The sequence below is a fragment of the Phoca vitulina genome, unplaced genomic scaffold, assembly GCF_004348235.1.
Source record: "Phoca vitulina isolate PV1807 unplaced genomic scaffold, GSC_HSeal_1.0 scaffold100, whole genome shotgun sequence".
NCBI classification, from domain to species: Eukaryota; Metazoa; Chordata; class Mammalia; order Carnivora; family Phocidae; genus Phoca; species Phoca vitulina.
Window position 1 is genome coordinate 1,829,159 of NW_022589803.1, and position 27,222 is coordinate 1,856,380.

The following is a 27,222-nucleotide window of genomic DNA, read 5'->3' on the forward strand; positions in this document are numbered from 1 at the left end:
GCAGACGCTTAACGACTGAGCCACCCAGGTGCCCTAGATTACAGAATTTAAAATAAATTTTATTTTATTTTATTTTTTTAAAGATTTTATTTATTTATTTGACAGAGAGAGAGACAGCGAGAGAGGGAACACAAGCAGGGGGAGTGGGAGAGGGAGAAGCAGGCTTCCCGCGGAGCAGGGAGCCCGATGCGGGGCTTGATCCCAGGACCCTGGGATCATGACCTGAGCCGAAGGCAGACGCTAAACGACTGAGCCACCCAGGCGCCCTAAAATAAATTTTAAAGAGTGATTCTAGGGGCACCTGGGTGGCTCAGTTGGTTAAGCGTCTGCCTTCGGCTGAGGTCATGATCTTAGGGTCCTGGGATCGGCCCCATGTCGGGCTCCCTGCTCAGTGGGGAGTCTGCTTCTTCCTCTCCCTCTGTTCCTCCCCGCCGCTCATGCTCATCCTCTCTCTCAAATAAATAAAAAATCTTAAAAAAAACATAGTGATCCTAGCTCCACAGATCCCTGTGAATGCCTAGGTGGGCCAGAATTTGGGGAGCACTGCTCAGTAATACCCTATCTGTCCTGTAACAGCTAAGGAAGCTGGACTGCAAGCCTGGCACAGAACATAGTGAGTGAGCCCTGACTGAAGAAAGTTCTGTACCAAGGTCTCCTTACACTATAAATCACTGATCTCACTCCCCCCTGCCACTTTTCTGAGGGACACACTCGTGGAAGCATGGGGACACTTGCCTCGCAGCCACGTCAGCCCTGGAGACCAGACCACGGCCAGATCATCTGAGTGGGAGAATCCAAAGCTGGAGGGCAGATGAGTGGGCCTCTGCTTTTAGGGGAGCATTATAGCTACCCCCAATGTAACCTAGCCCCCAGAGCTCTGAAGAGCATCTCATTATGTGGTGGCTTCAGCACGTCAGCAAGGCTTCAGCTTGCCCACAAGCACGTCGACACAGTGATAGTCATGCCTTCAAAACACCAGCTGTACTAGAACTGGAGCGGAGGAGTCAGAAGTCACTCAGCAGAGATCAAAGACACAGCCGAGGGGGTTTGTGCTGACAAAGCTAATTGAATGGTGTTTGATTTGGGACATATTTACTTTGGAAAATACCCAACACCGGCCCAGCACCAAAGTTCACATTGAAACCCGCTGGTGACCTTGGCTCATTTCATCTCTGCAACACCACTTCTCAGAAGCACAGAGGTGAGTTTGGTTTCTATTATAAATTCTTATTTGCAGTGGTTAGAGATGGGTAACTGGTGCATTTCTCTATCAAACTACAAATTCAAAAGCTTTCTACACTGTCTTAAAAATGGAAAAATTGTTCTGTTTTTTAGTCTGCCTAATATAACATTCTGTCAGGTACATTACTGAGACAACTGACAAAATTGGAATAGGAACTAGAACAGGAAAGTATTGTGCCTGTGTTAAATTATCTTAAGTGCATAATGGTACTGTGATGGTGCATGAAATATCCTTGTCCTTAGGCATTTTTTCCCTGAAATATTAGAATTAAAAGTTAGAGGGACACACTATAAGTGACCTACTCTCAAAGGTTTCAGAAAAGAAAAGAGTATATGTGTGTGCCTGCTTGTGTACACAAAGCCATAAAGCAATTGTTCCAAATACAAAAGCTAGTGAATCTGGGAAAAGGGTGTACAGGGGCTATTCTCTATGCCGGTCTTTCAACTTTTCTAATGTTTGAAGTTATTTCAAAGTGAAAGGTTTTTAAAACTTCAAGCAGTCACTTCTCTCCCATCACATCTGCCCTCTTTGGGCCTGAAGACATAGCTAGGAGGGACTAAGGTGTCCAGGTGTTATGCTCTGACGTGTGACCAAAAGGCCAACCTTGCTCCACACCGTTGGCATGAGAAAGCGCCATATAAAGTTCCCAGAAAGGAAAACTTTTGAATGATTTACCTTTAAAAAATACTGCTTCTCTTCAAAGATAGTCCCCTGATTTAAACATAACCTAGTGGTAGTTTTAAAGTGTCTTATATAATTCTTGTTATACTAAATGGCAGAATGATAGGAAGATTGGCCTTTTTTTTTTTTTTAAGATTTTATGCGAGAGAGAGAGAGAGAGAGTGCAGAAGCCAGGAAGAGAAGCAGAGGGAGAGGGAGAAGCAGACTCCCTGTTGAGCAGGGAGCCCGATGTGGGCTTGATCCCAGGACCCTGAGATCATGGCCTGAGCCGAAGGCAGACACTTAATTGACTGAACCACCCAGGCACCAAGACTGGCCTTTGAGATCCTTAATTTCAATCCACAGAAAATATCAGAGAGCTTTTCTCCTTCCTCTGATAAGTGAATAATGAACACTATTTTTGGATTTTCATCATATAATGCAGGAACAGGGTATAAGAAGCTTCCAAATATACTATATGAACACAGGGTAAAAAACATGAACGTCTTCACCTCTGCCTCATCTGGTCCCAGATTCCTTTTCCTGAACCCTTATTCATTCAAGTTGTTTTTTTTAACCTTGTTTTTGCCTGACAAGGATCTTCCTAAGTGCAGCCTAGCAAGAAGACTTCCACCAAGTTGCTCGCTTTCTTCTTTTCTAACTTTTTACAGTGTATTGCTATCAATATCCATGCCCAGTTCTATCTGGACGCTGGGCCCAGTTCTACCTGCAGCCAGACACATCAGAAATGGCTTCTCGTGTGCGGGCTATGTGTGCAGCACCACAGCCTCAGCTGGATGCTGGGGGGAGGGTGTGAGGTGGGAAAAGACAACAGACATTTTCAAAGTCAGAGACTTATGTGACCTGCCCTCTCCAAAATGTGTGAGTCAAAAGTTTTTCGGTGGTGATTAGAACAGCACTTGAGCTGATTATTTTCACGGTATTGTAGGGGAAGACCCAAGGAGGGAGATGGTGGTTGGGGGGGTGGTTGGGGGACAGAGAAACCAGTCCCGGTGTTCCGAGGCAAAGAGGCAGAGGTTCCACTGCCACATACAGCGACATAAGGCTCAGTATCCTGGTATATAAAATGTTAGAAGGATGACGTTAGGTTACATAGATGAAATTCCTTGCACAGCACCTGGCATCGAGCAGACGCTCTATCAAGAGTCACTGCTGTCATCAACGTCAACAAAACTGAGAGCATCACAAGTTGGGTATCTGTATAGCTAGGCCAAAATTCAGACTAACAAGTCCACATATTTACTTAACAGACGCCAGTGATTCTTATCTGGCCTAGACCGGAAGCAGATATTCTGGTTCTCAAATAGGAGATGGTTACATACACACAACAAACTTGACGAGACACAGTTCTTCTTTCCGGGCTGCTCAGAAGTGACACGTACGATGGTAGAACATTATAAGTGCCTACTGTTGCTGCCCTGGAGAAACACAGAAACATCGAATAATAGCTCATCTACCCAGAATGCAATTAATATGCAGGAAGTGAGCAAGAGAAAGATAAAGCCATTTGGCAGGTAAAACTGATTTGACAAGTCAAGATACATCCTTCCTTGGAACAAGGCACAGGATGGGTAGATAAAGACAGGCTTACCACAGTGTATGTATTAAAAACTTGTTTATTTAAAGATTTTTATTTATATTAGAGAGAATGAGAGAGAGCACGAGCAGTGGGAGGGGCAGAGGGAGAAGCAGATTCCCTGCTGAGTGGGGAGCAGGACAAGGGGCTTGATTCTGGGACTTTGGGATCATGACCTGAGCCGAAGGCAGATGCTTAACCAACTGAGCCACCCAGGTGCCCCAAAACTCATTCAAATAAAGGGACTGCCCCTCAGGCCTTCTAGTGAGAGCTTTCCGACATCATCCTCACACAGACCTTATACACCTGGTAAGATTGCGCCTAACCCCATGCTAGAAGCAGTTCAGTAAAAAAGATTTAGTAGGTCCTCCTGACAGCAGCAGAAGCCAAGTAACAGATGCAGAGAAGAGAGGACACCTGTGGTAAGCCATACAGCCTTACAGCCTCTGGGGCTCCAGGGGAAAGTCAGGCTGCCAGCCACCTTCCACGAGGCACCCAGAGGATCTCTGCATCACGACAAATTCCAAATGTTATGCAAATTGCACAACCCCAAATAACGACACAAATTTCACATATCTTTAGGATATTTGTTTGCAGAGAGCCTGGCCTGTACGCCTTTTTCAACATCTCTACTCAGACCCCACCTCCCAGGGAAGCTTGGTGAAGCTCCCCTGGCAGCCCGCTCCTGCCCCAGGAGACAGGGCCACACCCCAGCTCTGCACCCCCATCTGCTTTGGTAGTGTCCTTACGAGAGCCCCTCTGCTTTACTGCACATCTGTTCCCTGTCTGGCTGGCAGAGCCCCTTGGTGGGGGACACCTTTGTGCCTCCAATGCCTAATATGTTGTTTGGAAAACAGGAGACAAAGTTTGGTGAGTGAATGAAAAAGAAACTCCCTGGGAACACTGAGTCCCCAGGAATATATATATATTACTGAAGGGATTTTCAGGTTGGGGCCCACAGATCCTTCAGGTAGGTTTATGAAGCCACACAAAATGTTCGTATCTGTTTATCTTCACCAGCTTCTCTGAAGGTGCATGATCTTAAAATGGTTAAGGACTGACACTCCCAGGGCATCTTCTGGGGTGAAAGCTATGGGCTTGCCCTCTGAGCACTGTAGTGGCCAGTCCCCTAGGCCGCCTTTCACCCTATTGCTGGTTTTCTCTCCCAGCTTTAGCTCTGCCAAAATGAAACACCTCTTCCAACCTCTCATCGTTTCTCTCATACTAATGTCCATGCGTGGGAGCAACAGCCTGGCCAGTCAGCTTGAGAAAGGAGGGGAAGATTCTCCATCAGCAGATCCCCAGTGGGGGCAGTTAAGTAGCAAAAACCTGAGCATGGCCCTTCTCCCTGCCGACTTCCACAAGGAAAACACGGTCACCAACGACTGGATCACAGAGGGGGAGGAGGACGAGGACTATCTGGACCTAGAGAAGATATTCAGCGAAGATGATGACTATATTGACATCATTGATGCGGTTTCGCCAACCGATTCAGAGGCCGGTGCTGGGAACATCCTCGAGCTCTTCCAAGGCAAGAGCCGGATCCAGCGTCTCAACATTCTCAATGCCAAGTTCGCTTTCAATCTTTACCAAGTGCTGAAGGAGCAGGCCTGTGCTTCCGACAACATCTTCATAGCCCCAGTGGGCATTTCCACGGCCATGGGTATGATTTCCTTTGGACTGCAGGGGGAGACCTATGAACAAGTGCACTCGATTTTGCATTTCAAAGACTTTGTCAATGCCAGCAGCAAGTATGAGATCATGACCATTCACAATCTCTTCCGTAAGCTGACTCATCGCCTCTTCAGGAGGAATTTTGGGTACACACTGCGGTCAGTCAATGATCTTTACGTCCAGAAGCAATTTCCAATCCTGGATGACTTCAAAAGAAAAGTAAGAGAGTACTACTTTGCAGAGGCCCAGGCGGCTGACTTCTCAGACCCTGCCTTCATATCGAAAACCAATAACCACATTCTGAAGATCACCAAGGGTCTCATAAAAGACGCTCTGGAGAATATAGACCCAGCTACTCAGATGATGATTCTAAACTGCATCTACTTTAAAGGTAAGAAATAGCTTTAAGTTTCTCAAAACAAACTCGTGACATACTCTTTTAATGTGCAGATGGACTGAACATCAAGAACTGTATTCTCTAGCTCAATTTATCCAGGAAACCAAGACACAAGGTCAGCTCACAGGGAAGATCAGGATGAGATGACGGTAGCTGCTGACGCTGAGCCCTAACTCTGTGCTTTATGCTCACAGAAACTTCACCACAACCTTGCTATTAGCATCCCATTTTACAGACAGAGCGCCAAGGCACAGAGAAGTAAAATGATGCTCCCAGGGCGCACAACCAGTAAGGAGCAGAGCCAAGGTTGCACCAGGCAGGCCATCTCTAGTGCTTTGTTAAATTGGAAGAAAAAATGAAAAACCTTTTTAGCATTTGGCCATCTTGGATTTGAGTTTTTTTCATCTCCTCTCCCAATTATCAGTAAGCAGGAATATGGACAAGAGGCTGAAGACAGGTGTCTGAAAACTGTTCAGCTTGACTAACAATAATACCTGCAACTCCTTTTTGGGATACTTGTGCACTAATGGGCAGGAGGGGGTGGGGAAATAAACTATTATTTCCAGACCAACTATTCTGGGCCAGACAAGAAAGGAGGACATTACCCACCCCCACACCACTACACAGACATAGGACCCCTGGGATCCTGAAAGTAAATGGGCAATGGACTTGTAAAATCCAGACCTTGTTCACAGTGCCCTCACTGGGGCTTGAACTGGAAGAAACCTCTACCTCAGTCTACAAGCCTAGAGAGCCAAAGGGCAGACACTAGGAATGGGTCCACATCTCAATGACTCATGGTGACACATAACCACTCTCCTCTCTGCCACCAAAACCTGGTGGGCACTAGCTAGAGTCAGTCCCTGAGGCCTGGGAGGCTATGCTTCCTCGCTAGTTAGCTCCAGCACTGGTTACAGCAGCCCAGGGAGGCGAAGGACAAGGGCCCTCTCTTGGCTGCCGCTCTGGGGTGGTGGGGCTGCCGAGGGAGGGCCAAGGCCTTCCAGCAGCTGTGCCAGGCGGACATTCTGCCAGATGGGCAAAGTAGGGCTGAAGCAGCCAAGACCGCAGGAGGGGCATGGAGGCTGAGCCAGACCCCTGGGCTTCCCTCTCAAATGCCAGGCACACCGAAGGCCTTGTAGTGGGTGATCAAAGGCTGAGGCTCTAACAGGCTTGTGACAGACACACAGACACATGCCGTATATATAATGAACACACACTTCTTCGTTTTTAAGAGAGAGAGTACGAATGTAAGCAGCGGGGAGGAGGAAGAGGGGGAAGGAGAGAAAGAATCACAAGCAGGCTCTACACACAGCACGGAGCCCGAAGTGGGGCTCGATCTCACCACCCTGAGATCATGACCTGAACTGAAATCAAGAGTCAGGTGCTCAACTGACTGAGCCACCCAGGTGCCCCCCCACACACATATTTTTTATTACTGGTCATAAGTACGTGGAAGTGAGCAAACTGGAGTTCAAGCCCTGGCCTCCCCACTTCTTATTCATGTGGCCTCGGGCAGGTCATTCAATGTCTCTGTGGCTCAGTTTCCTCCCCTTTATCACAGAGATGATGATAACTCTGGCAGGGCTGTGTGCAGCACTGCGACAGGTAGTGATGCAGCGCTAGCTTCTGGCATGTGGCAAGAACTCAATGAACTTGAAGGAGTAAAACTGCAGATGCCAATGTCATATAATATATTAAGTAGGTATGATATTGCTAGTGACGGTTATTCTGCTTCCGTGAGCAACTAACCTGTATTTAGGAACAGCTTCAGAACAGCCAGTGTAAGTTACCTGGGCAGCACCAAAGCCCTCAGTTCTACCGGTCGTGGGGTGCCCCGGACATGAGTGCCTCTGCATTAGGCTGGCCGAATGATCAAGAGTAGGCAGAGAAACACAGCAGCAAGCCATTCCCGCCGGCAAGGACTGCAGAATGACTAGGACAGTCGGTTTATAACCTCCAGCACATAGTAACCAGTGTCACACCAAGGGGTTAGAGTGGCAAATATACGTGTGTCTTTCCCCTTTGTGTTGGATGGTCACTTAATTTAACATTGGAATCAGAGGAATGAAATGCCAGTAGCACCCAATCTTTCATGGATGCTTTTTTTTTTTTTTAAATCATGGATGCTTATCAAAAGAAATGAAGGTCTAGAAGTATAATTTTAATTGCTAGCTCCTCAATTTGTTACTAATTTGATTTTTCAAAAAGATTTTATTTAGGGGCGCCTGGGTGGCTCAGTAGTTAAGTGTCTGCCTTCGGCTCAGGTCATGATCCCAAGGTCCTGGGATCGAGCCCCGCATTGGGCTCCCTGCTCCGTGGGAAGCCTGCTTCTCCCTCTTCCACTCCCCCTGCTTGTGTTTCCTCTCTTGCTGTGTCTCTCTCTGTCAAATAAATAAATAAAATCTTTAAAAAAAAAAAAAGGTTTTATTTATTTATTTGACAGAGAGAGAGAGAGAGAGCAAGCACAAGCAGGGGGAGCAGTAGGGAGAGGGAGTGGGAGAAGCAGGCTCCCCGTGGAGCAGGGAGCCTGACAACACAGGGCTCGATCCCAGGACCTTGGGCAGGCACTTGCTGACTGAGCCACCCAGGTGCCCACTAATTTGATTTTTAGTTACAAATACTATAACCGCCTTGTAAAGCTCAATAAAAACAGGTTGGGTCTCAGGAGGAAGTCAGAAAGAAAGAAACCCAGGCGACATGTGACAGGCTCCAGCAGAAGCGCAGTGACATCGGGGCTTGCCGCAACCTGAGGGGAAGGAGGAAGCACCCCTGGCATCTCAGGCAGAAAAGCCAGGGATGCTGCGAAACACCCTACAGTGCACAGGACAGCCCCCACAATAGAGAATTTCCCAAATGTCAACCGTGCTGAGACTGAGAAGCCCAAGGCAGAGGCTTATCTCATCCCAGTGGCTCTACCTACCAGCTGGAAACCCTGAACAAGTTACTTTGCTTCTTTGTGCGTCTGTTTCCTCATCTGTAAAACAAGGCGTATAATAAAAAGCACGCATCTCATATGGCTGCTAGGAGCAGGAAACGAAGGATACAGGAATGATGCTTAAAGGAATGCTTGGCACACTGCCAGTTCTCAGTTGTCAGTGAGAGGCCATTATTATAGTTACTAGCATCTTAGAGCTAAAACAGACATGTACTTACTCCTGGACACACAGCATTTTACCCAAATCTGACATGAAGATCTGATGGCATCATCAGTGTATCCTGCTAGTCCCTATGGAGTCACAGAGTGGAAGGGATGAAAACCATCGAAACAGAGCTGCCACGAGCAAAAAGCTACTCATTTTACAAGTCAACAAGTAGAGGTCCAGGCACGTTCGGCATCTTGCTAGAGTCAAACAACTAGTTAGTGCCCTCATCTAAACCAGAATTCATTCCAGTCTATCTAACTTCTCTACCATTATCATACTTCCTACAAGTATGTCAGCATTCTGACCTTGGAATCATTTAGAACAGCGGTCCTCAAAGTGTAGTCTCCGGACCAGGAGCATTAGCACCATCTGGGAACTTGTGAGAAATGCAAGTTCTTGGTTCAAATTAGATCTACAGAACCAGAGACTCTGGGGGTGGGCCCTGCAGACAGAACAAGCCCTCCAGGTGTTTCTGATGCACGCTCACATGTGTGGACCACGGCTTTAAAATGATATTTTAATAAAAGCCCTGTTCTTGTTGACTTTACAGGATCCTGGGTGAATAAATTCCCAGTAGAAATGACACACAACCACAACTTCCGGCTGAATGAGCGAGAGGTGGTCAAAGTTTCCATGATGCAGACCAAGGGGAACTTTCTGGCAGCAAATGACCAGGAGCTGGATTGCGATGTCCTGAGGCTGGAGTATGTGGGGGGCATCAGCATGCTAATCGTGGTCCCGCACAAGCTGTCTGGGATGAAGACCCTTGAGACACAGCTGACGCCCCAGGTGGTGGAGAGATGGCAGAAAAGCATGACAAACAGGTACTTCAGGTTGAATGTTCGCTCTTTTGATCTTTGGGAAGCTGGGAGAGACCAGAAACACTGGGAATTTTGGTCATTTCAAGGAGAAGGGAGACGTGTGCATAAAAACCCAAGAACTTCCATCCTGGGCCAGTCTTGTTAATTCATTCCAAATCTCCTGCTCAGTGAGAAGCAATCGGACAGCATCTGTGAGAAACACAGCTGCCCTCCTCCCTGCCATATGACAGTTTCAGATGTGAGGGGCAGGTGACTTAGAGCCAGCTTGGAAACAATCCTGGCCCTGCCACCTACTTGCTCTGTGGCTTTGAGCCCTGGCTTCGTCATCCGTAAAAGCAGCACGATCCTAGGACTTCCCAGGGTCGCAGAGAGAAACACCTAGAAAAGTGACACTGAGCACCTATCACAGAGCCTGGTGCCTGTGATAAGCTCTCCCTTCCCTGTGCAGGAAATGCTGTAATCCTCATAACCTACGAAGGACATGTCGTTCATGATTTTCCTCTCTCATTATTTATTACTCCAGAGTCAAAACTACAGGTTTTAAGTAGTTACTATGATTTTAGCGGAACATGGCAGAAAGAATAGAGAAGTCACATTTCTGTTTTATTGGAAACTGGCTAGGCCCATATTAAGATGTGAATCTGGTTCAGGTCTCCTTTTGGGACAAGAATGCAAAGAAATGCAATAAACCCAGAAGTGGGCTCTTAGAGGAAGGTATTCGCCCAGGGAGCCAGTGAGTCATCAGGTCCTGTCAATTTTTCCTTAGAAATGTCCCCTCTGTACCCACCTCCTTTCTAACCTCTCTGCCCATGACCTCCCACCCTGAGCCAGGAAGGCCTAAACAGCCTGCCCATTCCATTCCTCAAGCCATGCGGCACTGGCCTCCAAACGGCATTCCCAAGACACCCTCCGGCCCCGGCTCCTCTTCTCAGAAGCACTCTATGGGGCACCTGCCCACGGGATGCAGCCCAGCTTCTTGGCCAGGCCCACAGACACAGTCCCCCGTCTGACCTGCTCTGCCCCTCCTCCTCTTTCCTCCCCGCCTGCCTGGTGCCCCTCTGCACCCCAGCCAGACCGCAGCTCAAGCTCCCTCCGGGCTTTGCTCACGCCATCTCTCAAGCTGTGGGCAGCCTTCTAGGCCCCAGGAACACCCCCTCCTCCTCACTCCCTGCTGGGTAGCTCCAGTAGTTAGATCTGTTCTGGTTGTTCAGATGTTACCATACCACCTTTACTGTTTTGCTGCTTCACACACGTGAGTCCTGGCTTGCCAAAAGGAAAGCAAACTCTTGAGAAGGGGGACTGTGTCTGATGTCTCTTTATCCCCTTTGTGTGCTGGACTTGGCCCCATGGACACTGTAGTTGCTGTTTATCCATAAGGACTGAATGTGTTGAGACAAGGGCAGAGAACTAAAGTTTAGCACTTTCTGGCATGTGAAGGGTTCTCTTCTGTACACTGATCAGATACTCAACTGCTTACTTAACAAAATAAGAAATGCCTGAAATCAAGGGCCCAAATAAGAGAATTATTTTTAGATACTTTCAAACCATAAACCAGTAATAGTTCTGCTGCTGACCTGGAAGGCAGGACGTGAACCTCACAGTATGGAGGAAATGACTGCATAGCACTAACCATGCTTCCATTTTAAGGAACTGGAATCATAATGGATGGTCTTTCCCCAAAACTCAACTGACAGTACTGGAATATGAATTTCAAGAAGTGCTGCATCCATTCTGTGGTAAAAGCAACCTGCGGTTGGTGGTGGAAAGGAGGTTGTGGACATTTGAGGGAAAAACAGGATTCTTTTGGAACTTGTGGTTCAATAAAACTGGGCCCCCTTTTCTTCTCTGCCCAGAACTCGAGAAGTGCTCCTGCCGAAATTCAAGCTGGAGAAGAACTACAACCTGGTGGAGGCCCTGAAGTCAATGGGGGTCACGGCACTGTTCGACAACGACAGCAATATGACAGGAATCTCAGACCAGAGGATCACCATCGATCTGGTAAGCTCTCCCCTCGTCCACCCTCTGCACCCGTCCTCAGGGTCTGCCCCCAGCAAAGCCTCCCTCCTGCCCAGCCTGACTTCACAGGTCAACAGTGCTGGGTCTGCTCTCCCTGGGTCTACCAGACACTGAGTGGGCAGGGTAATCTGTTTTAGGAGGCAGCGTGGGAGTGAGCGTCATTCCTGCCGACTGCAGAAAGAGAGGAGGTATGCGCCCCAATCTGTGAAATAGCTACACCCAGCTGAATCATGAAAGACCCGTTAAATATATGCAGAGAAAGTGCATGACCTGCATGCTGAACTTGACACAACAATAGACACTCCACAAAAAAAGAGAGAATATCAGTCCAACAAACCCATGCAGATCCAGGCCCCACCCTTCTGGCAGTCCGCCTACAGTGTGCACAGGAGATGGGGCCTGCCCCTGCCGTTTTGCTGGCAGACCACTCATACCATGACCACCACCATGAGCAACTGTGATGTTGGAGTTCAGAGATATGCGTTGTTTATATGACACAGCCTCTGAGCACAATAACTGCACCTGGCAGGAGGTGAGAGAGACCTTCAAGGGTCATTCTGGCCAGCTGTGGTTTGTGCCTTGCACGTGGTGTTTCCACCCTGAATGAGAGGAGACTCCACTATCTCGTCTATCCCTCTGTGTGTCCACTGACGGGATCTGACAACTTTCCTTTCCATTTTGAAATAGTTCAAGCACCAAGGAACCATCACGGTGAACGAGGAGGGCACCCAGGCTGCCGCCATGACCACGGTGGGGTTCATGCCGCTGACTACCCAAGTCCGTTTCACTGTCGACCGCCCCTTCCTCTTCCTCATCTATGAGCACCGCACCAGCTGCCTGCTCTTCATGGGGAGAGTTGCCAACCCCACCAAGTCTTAAAGGTGGAGGTCTGGGTTTTGGGGGCACTGTGTAATTCTGGTTCCATTCTAACAATGAGAACGGAGATGTTCTGGCATCATGGCTTTCGTGGTTTATGCTACCATTCTGAAATCGAGGCCCATAGGAGAAGAAATTTACAAACCGACGGAGAAGCTCATAGGAATCCGTTCCGCACAGTGAACAAGGCCAGCAGTTCACAGACGTTAATGCACCTGTGATATGTGAGCCATTACCCAGAGGGTGTCAGCAACATACAGACCGGCTCACTCCCGCCTCCTCAGTGCAAACCTATAGGGGGCTTACCTGTGTACCTCCTTTCCCTGCTGTCCCCGTCCTTGAACTTTTGGCTCTATTACTCAAATTACCAGCGCTCCTCAGCTGAACACAGAACACAGAAATGAGCTGTAGGACTAATTTCTCACCTTTCCCAAGGATGGTGCCCAGGACAGAAGCAACCTCATGACATTCAAGGGGTGCCCTGGGTGTTAGGGCCTAACACCCTAATTCTCTCAAGGCCTAACCTTCTGAATTGATGCTAAATGTCATCTATACTTCTGCTGTCACCTCACTGCTGCCCAGAGGACAGTGTATACACATGGCCATGCCTTCCACCTTAGAGATAAATAAATATTGCCACTTTTACTGTGTGTCTGTTATAATTCTCTATTTTTTGAGGCTCAAGTAACTAAGAAAAGCCAAATTCAAAATAGCTGACATCCCCAGGAATGACAGAGGTTGACAAAAAAGCAACTTGAGTTCTTCACGGTGACTCACGTGCTCCACAGCAGGCATATTCCTCGGGATCAGGACATGGTGAGTGCTGCTAAATCCTGGGGGCAAAGATGCTGCGGATGGGGCTTCGGGGAAAGTCCTGAATGCCAGTCTTCATGTGGGGCACATGCTTTGGCTTTCATCCCTGGACGCAGGGAGACCCTCAGATGAGCTCCCAGAGTGGGTTTGGTTTGAGAAAGCGGGTGACATTCAGATGTCTGAATGTTTCGCTACTTGGGTAAGACAAGTGGAATCCAAAAAGGCTGCTCAGAATTCAAGGGTGCTGGTGCCTCTGCAGTGCTGGGGTCTCTGGGCAGTGATGGGGAGAGCATCACAAATGCTGTGTGTGCAGCTGTCTAATTATGACCCCCAGAGCCCTGCAAGAGAGGCTTTCTCTTCTTTCTCTGCAGAGGAGGTGGAGCAGGGTTTGAGCACAGGTTGGCTTGACTCCAGAGTCACCCACAGAGTCTGTCACAGAGGGCTTCAGACTCAGTGAGACCAATACTAGTCATGGTGGCAGCAGAAGGGGAGCACCTCACGCTCCCCACTGTAGGGGGCGCTGTGATGGGTTTGCCCGCAGGTTATCACTGAGTCCTCACTCCACAGCTAGGAGGTTCGCACTGTTATCACCTCCTTTTGGCAGCTGAAGAAACAGTTGAGGTCTCAGAGGAGACATGATCTGCCCCAGGCCCTGCTGTTAGTTGCTAACACACCTCTCCACCTGCTTCCTTCCCAACTTTCTGCACCAGGGCCTCTGCCTCCTGAATCTGACTAGTGCAGGGTGGAGGCTCCCTCTTTGCCTGTCACGCCTCCTGACCTCTCGGAGAGCCCTGAGCTGGCTGACACCCCACTCCTTGAATTTCTTCTCCAGTGCACTTCTGCACTGTCCTTTCCTGGTGCTTGTTCTGCTTTTCTTGTCCTGCTGCTGGTTCCTCCTGTTCCTCCCATTCCTAAACGTGGCTCTCTCAAAAACTCTGCCTGTAGCCCTTTGCCACGTCTGTCCCCTACCCAAAAGGTGACCTCTCCCTTCCAATGTGGCCTGCCCCACCTGTGCTGGAGCCAGCCCAGGCTCCTCTGTGACCCGGCCCAGGTCAAGGCCCTCCAGCCTCCATGCTTTTCGTTCACCCACATCCACTCAATGCACTCAGATCCCCTCTTTCTCAAACTAGCTGACCCAGGTTTCAAGGCAATAGAGTGTTAATTCAGAGCACAGACCCTGAGCCAGGCTGCCTGGGTCCCAACCCTGGCTCTGACATTTAGTAGCTGTGGGACTCTGAGGCAAGTTCTGTGCCTCAGTTTCTCCACCTGTAAAATAGGGATAATAACAGCACCTACCTTATAGGGTTGTTGTAAGGAGTAGTGAGTTAATGACTGGATGGGGTTTACATCAGTGCTTGGTGCTTAGCAAAAGCTAGATAAGTACTATCTTTGTCTGAGAGAGTATCTAGCCCAGGGGTTCCTAACTGGGGGGCCCTGGGCAGGTTTCTCCCACTCAGCTTCCTGAGAATAAATGCAAAACCTTGTGAAGAGATGCATTTCTATGGAAAGAGAGGGCAAGACTTTCAAAGGAGTCCATGACCTAAAACCTGTTAGTCCACAAACCTAACTTTATAGGCACTGAGAGAATAAGTAACCTGTCCAAGGCCACAGAAATTACCGGTGGCACAGGGAAACTAGCTCTAAGTGAAGTGCACAAATGTTTTCTGAGCAGGAGGCGCAGCTTATCAAATCACTACAACAGTGGAACACACAAGACTCTAAGCATTAGATACCTTTCATGGGGCTTGATTAACTAATGGGCTAGACATTAAGAGAAGCAATTTAATCAGTGATATTTCTGAAGAAATACTCTTCTACGAAGTTGCAGGTCAAAGATCACCAAACCTAAGCTCTGAAGGAGCCTCAGAGATCACATGACCCAGTCTCCAGTGACCCCCCCCCCCCCCAAGGCTCCTAAGGTCACTGATAAATCACTGATAAGCTGCATTTGGATGGACACCCAGGCTTCCTGCCCCAAACCCACTGGCACGTCCACTGAACAAAGTACCTGGAGACACTCTGTCATCAAAAGATCCAAAACAGAGTATCTTCTTCCAAAAGAAAGGAAAGAAAGAAAAGAAAGATAACACATTAAAAAAAAAAAACAACTGTTGGAAACTAGTTTCTCCTAGAGGGTTCAAGGGGCAAACCAGAGAGCAAATGTAAGATTCCATGATTCTCTGTGCTCTTTGTTGAGCAATAGAATCAAATATTTGTTTCCTCCCCCATAATATAACCATTAACTTTTGTTAAGACTACAATACTTATTCTATTCATGTAAAAGGTCACTGCAGTGGAGTAAACAAAGTATTTTAAGTCAGTGTGTGCTTGCCTATCATTGGTAACAGTCATGCCTACACTGACCCAGCTGGGCACTTCAGAGGGTCATCTTCATCTTTTCGAGAAGCTCTGTGGGCAGAGCAGACCTATATAGAGAGGTTGTGATGCTCACCCAGGATCCCATGCACAGGACCAGGAGCCCAACCCTGGCCCCTGTGACCTGAACACCTATGTGTTCCCAACCAACCTCATTGGTCACTACTCCCGGAAAGTGCAAAGTGCCCCCTGGAATTTCTTCTATGCAGTTATCAAACTCTAAATGACAACGGCTATACAAGCTTGAAAGCTCACAGGCACACGGGTCAGAGAATTCTGGTGTTCGAACTCACCAGAATTCACGGATTCGAGTGTCACCCCAAACAAGCTCCCTGGCTGCCAAAACCTGCTCTCTCATGGAGCCTGCTGCCGGCCCTCCTCCCCTCCGACAGGCTGAGAGAGTGCCATGGACTTTATGCCCTTCACCTTTCCCTCCAGGCTAAACAAAGGATCCATGTACAATGGTACTTCTAAAACACAACTGTACAGTAATCGACATTAAGTATAAAATGAAAAAGTTTATGTTTTTAAAAACCAATGCAGGTGGTGATGAAAAATACCTCGGCAGAGAGTCCTGGCCATTCTCAAATCCTCAGAGCCTGTGGGAAGCACCTGATCGCAGGTGCAAAGGTGGTAAGGTCCCCAGGGGAGAGGGAAAAGCTGAGAGTACAGGGAGGCAGCTAGGGTGCAGGCAAACCATCCCCTCAAGCACACTCAGGCAAAGGAGACTGTCATTACACAGATGCAACAAGGGAACAAGCAACTCGGTTCCTGCTCCAGAATCGGCCACTTACGGGGCGGGGGAGACAGGAAAGAAAAGGACAAGCCGAAGCAAGGTGAATGGAAGCAGAATATCACAAAGTGCAACCTGTGACATCTTAAAGGCAAATGATAATAAACCAGTCATTTCCCATTTTTCACCCACCTAAAATCAGACCCCTAAAGTCCCCAGATTCCGAATGATGAACATCCAGACTTCAGTAAGTACAGAAACTGAGATCAGGAGAGGTGCCTCTCCATCCACCTGCCTGACCTCTACACCCCTGGGTCACCCTGGCAGCTCGGAGGTCAACCCCTCTGGTGTTCCATGTGAAGGGACACGTGTGTGAGTGTTCAAGACTCGAACTACAGGGAGTGGGGAAAGGTGGGAAGGAACTGGAAGGCAGAAGGAGGGCTTAACCAGAAGGTAGGTTTAGTGGAAGTTAGAAAAACACGGATGGAAACAAGTATTAGAACCTGGGGCCATGGCTTAGGAGTGGCAGCTGGGAACAACTGAGAAAGGGGAAAAAGACTTCTACAAAGGTCATTTGGGAAGCAAAGGCTGCAGACTGAGACAGGACAAGATGAAGAGTGCTGTGGCAGGGGACGGGGCCTAGACCGTGAGCTGCCACCGTGCTGGTGGGCGGGGCTGTGCTCCAAAGTATGGCCAGTCCCCGTGCCAACAACGCCGCCCCACAGAGGGCACTGGGGGCTGCAGCTCCAAGTACCAAGCACCGTGCAGAGGCCCCAGGCCTCATCTCACAGGAAGGGGTCGGGAAGGGGATGGGAGCAGAGCCTGCCCACCATTAGTCAGAGGCACCAGAGCAGGGCATAAGACACAGGACGAACCTGGAGCCACACCTCAGATTTGGGAGCCACACAGGAGAGAACCAAAGTGGGTTTCGTGGTCAAGTGGCAAGGAGGTTCACGCAGGGCGCGGAGAAAGGGAGTGAGGGGCTGTGGCCACAGTAGGCACATACCAGTGGGACAGTCACAGAACAGCTGGTGGTGGCAGAAACCCAGCCACAAGTCCAGAATCACTGGGCTTCCAAACAGCATTTTGCTAAGGAATTTGCTGTGCACCACTAGGCAACATTGAAAATATGAGCACAGTATTTGAAGTCTGAAACCACTCAGTTAATGAATACTCACCACAGCAATTACAGGAATGAGTACACCCAAGTTCCCTGCACTGCTAGAAGCCTAGAAAATAAAATAATAGAGTCATTGAAAGCATGTGTTTCTTTCATTTAAAAAAGAGACAATGTTAATTTCAGAGAAATAATGAGATATATAGACAGCGATATATAAACATGCTTACCCAATATCTTTTTTTTTTTTTAAAGCAGGCTCCACACCCGGTGTGGAGCCCACCTTGAGGCTTGAACTCACGACCCTGAGATCAAGACTTGAACAGAGATCAAGAGTCATATGCTGAACTGACTAAGCCACCCAGGTGCCCCTCCAACATCATTTTAATAGCAAAAAAAAATGGAAACATGTCAAACAGTAGAATGATTACATAAATCATGGTACCTGTGTAAAATTAAATACCATACAGCTATTAAAAAGACAACTTTCTGAAAAATATTTAGTCACTTTGGAAAGTGCCCACAGCAAATTTTAAATGGGAAAAAAAAATGAGGATTTCAGAGTATGCTGTGATATAATCCCAATTATGAAAATAAATATATTTGCATAAAAAATCTAGGAGGAAGTCTGTCAAAATGTCAATGATGAGGGGCGCCTGAGTGACTCAGTTAAGCATCTGCCTTCGGCTCAGGTCATGATTCCAGGGTCCTGGGATTAAGTCCCACAGTGTCATCGGGCTCTCTGCTCAGCAGGGAGTCTGCTTCTCCCTCTGCCTCTGCCTCCCCCTGCCCACCCCCTGCCCACGCTCTCCCTCTTTCTCTCTCAAATAAATAAAATATTTTTTAAAAATGCCAACAATGAGTATATCTGAGGAGAGGGATTATGGGTGCTTTTTATTTATCAGTTTCTGCATCTTTTCTACAATAAACATATGTTCTTTCCAAGTTATGGAAATTTTGGGGTTACTTTAAAAATAACTTTAATCGTTATTGAAAACATGAGCACAGTATCTGAAGGTAGGTTCCCTGGCTGGACACACAAATAAGGTTATAAACTATAGTACACACTGATGAGCCTAAGTTCTGGAAGCACTCACCTAAGCACATTCAATTTGTTTTTTATATTAGCAGTAGCAGCCAAGTGCATCGAGCACCCACTGCGTGCCAGGCAGTTCCAAGCGTTTCATATGTAATAACGAAATCTTTGGTGGAGAAAACAGGGTTTGAGTAGCTTGCCATAGCCCCACGGCCGCTCAGCAGTGGGGGCAGAATCTCAAGACCTGCCTCCTCTTCTATGGAAACTAAGGGCTTCCCAGATATGCGATGACTGGGAAGAACTGTCATTTCTTAATTTATAATCCTAGCTCTTTGTCTTCAAAGGGGCACATGTTGGCCAATCCCCTCTCACTGACCCTGCAAGACCCCCTTATTTGCTGAGGCCCCAGCTTATGGGAAACGCACAGCAGTTGCTCAGTAAACACTGGGCTAGCCCCTGCATGATCACAAACAGGAACTATTTCGCAAAGAACAGGATTCACAGCTCTGCACCTGGAGGGTAGAAAGAGGGATCCCTGCACTGTCGGGGCCACAACCCCCACTCCCAGTCCGTGAATGAAGCATTACATCTTGAGTCTTGAGAATGTAAACTTGTAGCGAGAGCAGGCAGAGGGGAGGAGCCCTTGTGTCCAGGGGGCGTCCTTCTGGGCCCTGAGGTACAATTTCCAGGGGAGGCAAGGAGAACGACTCCTGAAACACCCTTCAGACACATCACAGCCTCTGCTTTCTCGGGTGCCGAGTGCCTCCCCACATCTCTGAGCAGCCCTCTCTTCCTGATGCCCAAGGCCCCACTGGACACCAGAGCTGCCTCTGTCTCTTGTCAGGATGGCCTAGCTCTGCACCATCCTGGGAGACTTCAGAAACACCCAGATCACTGTCAAGGGGTCTAGCAGAGCAAGGCTGAATTAGAGCGAAGGCTCTTAGAACCCCTTTTTGCACCAGCTACTCCCCCTTAGCCAAGATTTTCACACAGAGAGCTCCTTTTCACGCAGTTTCCAACTTAGCTGTCATCTCCTCAGGTCTTCACACAACCCGATCTAAAGCGCTCCTCTCCACACTGCCCTGTTTTGGTTTTGCTGTCCAGGAGCAGGCCCCTTGTCTGCCTGTTCACTTCTGTAACCCCAGCACCTAGAACAAGGGTCAAGAAACTGCGGCCGTGGCCAAATCTGACCCACCACCTGTTCTTGGAAATAGATTTTTATGGGGGCACAGCCGCCCATTCTTTTAACTGGCTTTATGCTACCAGGACAGAGCTGACTAGTTGCAACAGAGACTCTATGGCCCACAGAGCCTAAAACAAGTATAATCTGGCCCTTTACAGAGAAGGTGGGCTGACCGTTGACTAGGCACATAAACAGTAACTGGGGAAGGGAGGTGGGAGGAAAAGACAGAGGAGGATGAAGGTGGAGACTCTGGTAGAGAGACTGGCACCAGCATGACATGTGAAAGGGGAAATGATGGGGTAGGGGGCTTAACCTGCCTCAGCCTCCCCAATCTGTCTCTTTGGGGCCCGAGACCTGTCATTTTGTCTGTCCCCATGGACCCGTCTCCCTGGATGGCCCAGATTAGGTTAGATCTGGCCCTTCTCATGTTGTCACTGCGTTCTGGTGAAAGCCTCCACTCCCTGGCTTCATGATGGCCGAGAGAAGGAAGAGAGGGGGTCTGGGGGAATCCCCACCCTGGGCCGGGGGAGGTAGCTGCCACGAGCCAGACATGGTCCTATAAGAAAGCCTACGAGAAAGCCACCCTCTCCACACCCCTGCCAACACCCCTGAGAAAGAACCTTCGTTCTTGCTGTTTACCAGATGCCCCAGGGTGACCGCCCTCCTCCCTCCCTACCTTCAGGGCGGGCCCCTTCTCGCTGGCCCGCTCGCTGGCTCGCTTTCCCTCCAGCCCCAGCTGCACAAACAGCTCCAGCAGGTTCATGAGCAGCTCATCCACGAGGTGCTCATCCTGGATGTTGGCTGCGATGTTGGCCAGGGCATTGATCACCGCCAGGGAGCAGTGCCTGGTGGGGAGAGAAAGGAGAGCTGCCACAACACGGGGCCTGGATTGCAGGGGTGAGGCCAGTTGACTCCTGCCTCACCATGCCCCTCAGTGCCTGTGAATGAAGGAGCCTCCAGAGTGGATGAACATCTCTGTGAACACCAGCCCCTAAAGGACAGTCAGCTGCTACTGAAATGGCTTTAACCTCTCCTGACATGCAGTAAGGGCCTCGGGGAGCTGCTTAGGTTCCAGGAATCCACACCTGTGGAACTTGTGAAGATCTTAGGACACTTCTCTCTCAGTGTTGAAAGCCTACCACGTAGCTAAATTCCTGGCTGGGCCCTGCTTTCCTCTCAAATTATAGGTAGCCTTAATTCACTATTTCCGCCCATCAAACTCTCCTCTGATGATCGGCTTCTTCCCCACACTGTCTCCACCATGGGGCTGATGTTAGTATTAGCTCACATCAGACACAAAGGAAGCACTCAGTGGCCCTGGGACAACCGGCATCAGGACAGTGCTGGCCCCAGGTAAGCCCTGGATACAAAGCTGACAATGCCCCCCGACCCCCCACTCCCGCAGAGAGACACAGCAAACCAGCAAGGCTGGCCAGGCTTCTGCAGGTGCTGGGGGCAGCCAGAGCCTGCCACTTTTATGCTGCATGACCTCAGATGAGTGGCTCACCTTTGAGCCTCAGTTTCCTCCTGAATAAAACAAGAATAATATAATTCCCTCCTCGCAGGGTGTAGGACAAATGAAACACTCCACATGAAGCATTGAGCACATCATCTGGCCCCCAGAAATCTCCCAGCAAACAGCAGCCCTTCACAGACATGTGAAATCCTGGGCGGTAAGGGCAAATGAATGGCAGTAAAAGCTTCCACTGGTGCTGAAGAGGACAAACCACTTCTGGTGGTGGTATCAGAAAAGGCCTTATGGAAGAGCGAAGTGGAGAAGTTGAAGAACTGGTAGGCATGGAGAAGGCCAAGTACTGCATACTGCAGCAAGACAGAGGCCAGGGTCAGAAGGAAAACAGCAGGAGAAAAGACAAGGAGGGGAAGGTGTGAGGGCCAAGGAGGTGCAGGAGTCACTTCGGGATAAGGAAGCAATGAGGGAAAGAGGTGCTTTGGTCTGTGTGTCAGTTTCTTCACAAAGACCAGGATGGACGGATGGATACACGAAGGGGAAAGGAGCTGACTGTCTCCCTAAACCAGTCCTCAGGCTGTTCTGGTAGCCTGGGCTTGCAATGGAGGTAGTAAGAAGGCAAAGAAATGACAAGGCCAAGAGCTTGCATTTATCAAGAGCTTTCCTGTATATGATCTCAATTACCCACACAACTGGAGACAGATGTTCATTTGATGGATGACGGATGAAGAAACAAAGGCACAGAGAGGGTGAGCTTTTTCAAAGGTCACACAGCCACACTCCCACCCACTGAAGTGAGTTGGAGAGAACCTCAGACTGAGCCCTGCACGTAAAGGTCAGAAAGAGAGAAAAGAAATGCCAACAAAGGGGCACATCTCTTCCTCCCTGCCCCACTCCTCTGTCCCGCTCTTCCCTTGATCTGTCAAACTCTTATGAGATCCTCCATATGTGGAAAAACATGCCCCTGCCCTCAAGGTATTCACAGTAAGGGCAAGGAACAGGCAAGGAAGCATATCTTAGTCTGCTGGGAAAACTGGCCAGACTTTACACAAATATCAAACAACTGAGCATGTAAAATGTCTATTCCCTTTGACCCTCCAAATCCCACCTCTCTGAATCTATCCTGAGGAAAGCATCAGAGACGCTCAGATACACAGCTATTAGATTGTTCGGTGTAGCACTTACCAGCAGGAAAACTGGCAAACTAACCCCCAAGCTAGGGACTGGTTAGATCTTGGTGCTGCTCTAAGATGGGACATTCTGCAGCCATTAAAGGCGGCACATGGAAGAAGGTTAATGGCATGGCTGATGCGCTGTTACATAAAAAAGCCCGTCAGCTGGGTGGACACTTTGAGCCTATCTGGAGTCAGGGAGGGTCTGAGGTAATGACACTGAGATGCTCAGCTCCCAGTGGCAGTCACATGGGGTCTTCATTTCCCACTTGTGCATGTGCTGATTTGTAGCACATAATGCTTTTGTAGGAAAAAAGTTTATTCAAAAGACAAATCCCCAAGCCTCATACTTTTAAAGGGAGCTGAAAACTGTCACGATCTAGAGTGACAACAAGGTCTAGAGAATTACCTGTAGCCATGATCCTTGTAATCTTTAGTGGCTGAGTACACGACAGAGCTGGCCTTCACGCTGATCTGCTGGAAGAGATTCCACACTTCCTGATAAATGTATTGCTGGAAGAGTGAGGTACACGGTTACCATGGCATGACTTCTCCATGAAAGCCCCTCCTTGGAACACGGAAAAGGCTCCTCTACCATCATTCAGAGCAAAAGCTTCTGGAATGTATGGACCATAAGGGCCTGAAAGACCATCAGGGGCATCCATTCCTAAAGCTTTCAGCAAACCTCAAAAGCTAAAAGGGAAATGGTTTCAACTTAAATCCTGTTACATGTTATTAACATCGGCAAGAAATGAGTTTAAACCTCCTTTTCCCAGCACTTACAGAGCCATCACACTATTCTCTTTTACTTGGAAAAAAACTTCCCTGTTCAATGTCAAGACAGTTGTGAGCATTTAACTCATCTGAAGGGTAAATTTAATCTATTTTTGCACTCCTGATAGTCAAAGTAACAAAGCTTGCAGAGGGTAGGGGGTTTCACTGCAGGTCCTGCCTTACGTTTCCGGTGATAACCAGGCAGCCCAGCTGGTCGATGATGAGCACGTCAAGGGGGGAGGGGGGCTGGCAGAATTTCTGTTGCAGGATCTGCAGAATTGGCTCCATGACCTTTGGGGTGTCCCTCAGGGCCACCGCAATGTGTCCCAAGGCTCGGATGGTGTGGTCAGGAATCAAGTGAGCGTCCCTGTGGGAGGGAGGAAACAGAAGCATCCTGGGAACAGTCCTCTGTGAAATGAAACCCAGAAGCTACAGCCTGGACCCCAAGGTTACCACAGTCTTTCAGATGAAGCAGTCATCCGACCGTGGCACCCTGGAATCCTTACTTCCTGAAGAAACACAAAGTCCCTGGCTCTAGGCAGTAAGACACAGATCTTTCTCTGTTCCCAAACAGTGGTCCAGGATCAACATTCTAAGGTGGGTTTCACCTTAAATTGTGGGACAGACCTGATGCACGACTCCACACTGTGCAAGAAAGAAGCACAGATGTGCGAGATACCAGGTGGCCCCCCAACATGTCTGCAGAGAACAAGTGGCTGCCCCTTGAGGATGGGACGTACTTGTCGCTCTCCTGGGAGATGTAGAGCCGGTTGGAGAGGCTGGCCAGGAAGGCCTCCACGATCACCGTGTCCACCGTCAAGCCAGCTTTCAGGCACCTGGACCGTGAGGAAACCCACACAGCATTGGGCATCAGAACAACAGATGAGTGTTTTGTGTTTGCTTTTGGTCTCTTTGTCAGGTCTACAAAGTTTAAAGAACTGCTCTGAGCATTTTTCCCCCAGAAATCTGAATGAAAATCATTACACAGAATGAATTCAAAGAATCGCTGCCGATTTTGCCCACTTGATAAATATCTCAGTCAGAAACAGTAACTTCATTATTTGACCAGAATGGTTTCTTTCAGAATGTTACACTCACCCTAATTCCAATTTAAAATTTCCAGAACAGTTCCTTAACAAAAGTTACAGTAACTGATTCAAGACAGATGGTCCCAAGACAGCTGAGGGAATATTAAATGATATACCAAGGTTTTAATAGTATGGAGAAAAACTTACTTTCTAAAGAAAAGGGGTAATTTTAAAAGCCCCTAAGGACACAGAATTTCTTCAGGCATCTCTCGCTCTCTACATCTGTTGGCTCCCAGGCCAGAGTCAGAGAAGAGCATGTGTCTGACAGAGAGGGCCATCATATTCTCGTGATGGGGCTTCTGAGAGCATGGAGCCAGAATTCAGAGGGAGAGATACATTTTCACATAAATCAGAATGTATGTGGTTTCTGAGTTTGGAGAGCAAGAGTTCACATAGCAGGAGCCTGGGCAGCACTCAATCATATAAATCATATAAAACCCGTCTCTTACACTAAAAATTATAAGGAAAAAAAACAGAAAACATGACAATGTGTTGTTACTCTGGATGGTATAGGCTGATGGATAACTCTTTTCTTTCTACTTTTTTTCTACATTCCATAAATTTTCTCTCCCATTTTTTAATTATGTTTATGATCAAAAAAAGAAAAACAAGCTTTATTAAAAAAAATAGGGGCGCCTGGGTGGTTCAGTCAGTTAAGCATCTGCCTTTGGCTCAGGTCATGATCCCAGGGGTCCTGGGATCGAGCCCCACATTGGGCTCCCTGCTCAGCAGGGAGTCTGCTTCTCCCTCTTCCTCTGCCCCTTCTTCTTGAACCCACCCCCCACAGCTTGTGTTCTCTCTCTCTCAACATAAAATCTTAAAAAAAAAAATATGTGGGGTGCCTGGGTGGCACAGCCAGTTAAGCATCTGACTCTTGATTTTGGACCAGGTCGTGATCTCGGGGTCATGAGATCGAGCTCCACATCAGGCTCTGCACTGAGCACAGAGTCTGCTTGAGACTCTCTCTCCTCTTCCTCTGCTCCTCCCTCCTGCGCATGCATGCGTGTGTTCTCTCTCTCTCTAAAATAAATGGATAAATCTTTTTAAAAAATCATTAAAAAATATGTAATGATTCCTCTTTTAAAATCAGGTGTAGGTTTACAATAATCTGAAACAAGCTTTAAAAAATTATGAACGTTTCTTATTTTTTAGTAATTTTATCTGAAGCCTGTTTCCTTCCTCCCCACGTCACCCACCCCTCTGGCCGGTCTCCCACCTGCAGATGTTGTCAATAGCAATGTCCCGGAGCTGCTCATACATGGAGGGTTGGGTCTTCTTTCCCGACATGACATTCAGGGTTGACTCAGAATGCTCGTTGGTTACACTGATTTTTATATCATTGCCAGCAACTAAACGTAAAAATTCAAGTATGTATCTGGTTAAACCTGTCACTTTCCATCCCCTTGTCCGTAATTCAAAACCAAAATAATATACTGATCATTTTTAGCTTATGAAACAACCCCTCTAAAATGATTTGACCAAACATTTCAGAAACAAAAGTGAGAACAGAAAGGATGAAATGAACATGCTTAAACAAAAGGAAGAATATTTAGGTTGCAAAATGATAAATGGGTACCACAGCAATTTCTTAAGAAATGGTTTGAAAGTCCTGATGAACACCCACAGGTACCCAGCCCTGAGGGTGAGGTGTGGTTCTGTCCCCGAGGGTTATGTAGCTAATATGCACAAAAACAGTAAGGGTGGGGGGTGAGCGTGAGAGCAGGAGCCTTAGAGCCACAGAGACCCCTCCTTGTCCCGGGGTCCAGGGAAACGTCTCATCTGCTTGGAGATTGGGTTTCTTCATCTGAAGGGAGAAGATAAAGCACCCACCTTCACAGGACTGAGTGGGTGGGATGAGCAATACAACATTAAAGCCCCAGGAGGAAGCAGGTATTAATGAATGCTAATGGTTACAGGTGGCCAGATTTGCTCTGAGCCCATGTCCCTGTCATAGAAACATGATAATACACTCACAAGGCAGGGATAGGGACTAGCTGAGATCCAGCATGGAGAGCTCCTGGCCCAGTGTCTGGGACACATTGGACTCATGCTTTAGACTGTCTCAGTGACAGAAGGAGCCAAAAACAAAGAGAAAGTGGAACTAGAAGACCCCTCAGTGGTGGCAGGAGTATATGCCAGGGAAGGGCGGAGGAAGGAAAGAACTGGAGCCCAGCAGGGGTCATGTAGGGAAAGCCATGAGGAAAGGCATAAAGGAGGAATGAGCCCAAGGACAGGGCAGGGCGCACAGGCCAGCCACAAGCTCTCAGTCACAAAACCATGGCGGGCTGGCACACAAGGTCACGCGGTCCTTTTCTTGGAGCCGCAGGGACACATGGGATTTAGGAGCTGGAGAAGTGGCCTTGGGTACAGCCATCCGTTACCTGTGTGGTATTGACTGTGGCACTTATAGAGCTTCACCAGCACAGGGGACGGGACAACCAGGAAGTCCCGCAGAGACGGCGTCACTGAATGCACCACCACCGGGAACCTCTCACACAGGCGGCCCAGACCCTGCAACACACCATCAACCCATCACACAACGTGAGTTGTAGCCACTGAGCAGGCCCAAGCAATAGACACCCAACCTTTCAGATACCCGAGTTGGACCAGAAACTTCCAAGGTCAAAACAGGGCCACTTTGCTCACAGGGCAGAAAAAGACTGGAAAGGAGAATGGTCTAGACTCTGCTCAGCCTAAAGGGGAGATATATTGTTAAAGTGTGTCCATTTCTTTTGGAAGCAAATTTAGGGGAGAAAGGATACACAACATGATTTCTGAACAATGGCAGCTATGGTAACTGGGATTAGTAACTTGGCAAGGTAAGAGTCTCTGAGAGCAGAGCCAGCACTGCAGACATCAGGAGGTGTCCTCAGGACTTTGCCTGCAGCCTTGGGAACAGCCCAGTAGACACCGGGCGGCCTCTCCACAAAGGAGGACTCAGCTGCGCCTGGAAATCACAGAAATCCCTGGCACACTGTCAGCAGCAGCCCCCCACTCATTGATGAACTGTGTCTACAGCAGGCTCTAGTTCAAGT

At 48.4% G+C, this 27,222-nt stretch overlaps 2 protein-coding genes across 3 annotated transcripts in view; one reads left to right on the plus strand and one right to left on the minus strand.

Moving 5' to 3' along the window:
• PI4KA (phosphatidylinositol 4-kinase alpha) overlaps window positions 1-27,222 on the minus strand; it is a 118,472-nt gene that overhangs the window by 51,734 nt on the left and 39,516 nt on the right. The window contains exons 13-19 of the mRNA XM_032397543.1: window positions 26,569-26,698; window positions 25,404-25,536; window positions 23,840-23,935; window positions 23,283-23,466; window positions 22,735-22,838; window positions 20,362-20,530; window positions 17,528-17,578 (exon numbers count right to left, since the gene is read on the minus strand). Coding sequence (XP_032253434.1) covers window positions 17,528-17,578; window positions 20,362-20,530; window positions 22,735-22,838; window positions 23,283-23,466; window positions 23,840-23,935; window positions 25,404-25,536; window positions 26,569-26,698 — 867 coding nt within the window. The remainder of the gene's footprint in view (window positions 1-17,527; window positions 17,579-20,361; window positions 20,531-22,734; window positions 22,839-23,282; window positions 23,467-23,839; window positions 23,936-25,403; window positions 25,537-26,568; window positions 26,699-27,222) is intronic.
• On the plus strand, window positions 454-15,068 carry SERPIND1 (serpin family D member 1). 2 transcript variants are annotated; one of them, XM_032397545.1, is made up of 5 exons: window positions 454-1,201; window positions 4,670-5,565; window positions 9,265-9,538; window positions 11,389-11,533; window positions 12,239-15,068. In XM_032397545.1, the coding sequence occupies exons 2-5, from the start codon at window positions 4,686-4,688 to the stop codon at window positions 12,428-12,430; spliced, it is 1,491 nt and encodes a 496-aa protein (XP_032253436.1). In that variant the 5' UTR covers window positions 454-1,201; window positions 4,670-4,685; the 3' UTR covers window positions 12,431-15,068. The 2 variants fall into 2 exon arrangements, with proteins under 2 accessions (XP_032253436.1, XP_032253435.1); XM_032397544.1 differs by lacking the exon at window positions 454-1,201 and having other exon boundaries at window positions 3,794-5,565.

What these genes read in the sequence shown, in the direction of transcription:
- SERPIND1 (XM_032397544.1), top strand. Translation starts at nt 4,536, where the DNA reads ATGATCTTAAAATGGTTAAGGACTGACACTCCCAGGGCATCTTCTGGG. An exon ending in AAACTGCATCTACTTTAAAG is followed by an intron (nt 5,566 to 9,264) that starts GTAAGAAATAGC and finishes TTGACTTTACAG; the next exon opens with GATCCTGGGTGAATAAATTC. An exon ending in AGAGGATCACCATCGATCTG is followed by an intron (nt 11,534 to 12,238) that starts GTAAGCTCTCCC and finishes ATTTTGAAATAG; the next exon opens with TTCAAGCACCAAGGAACCAT.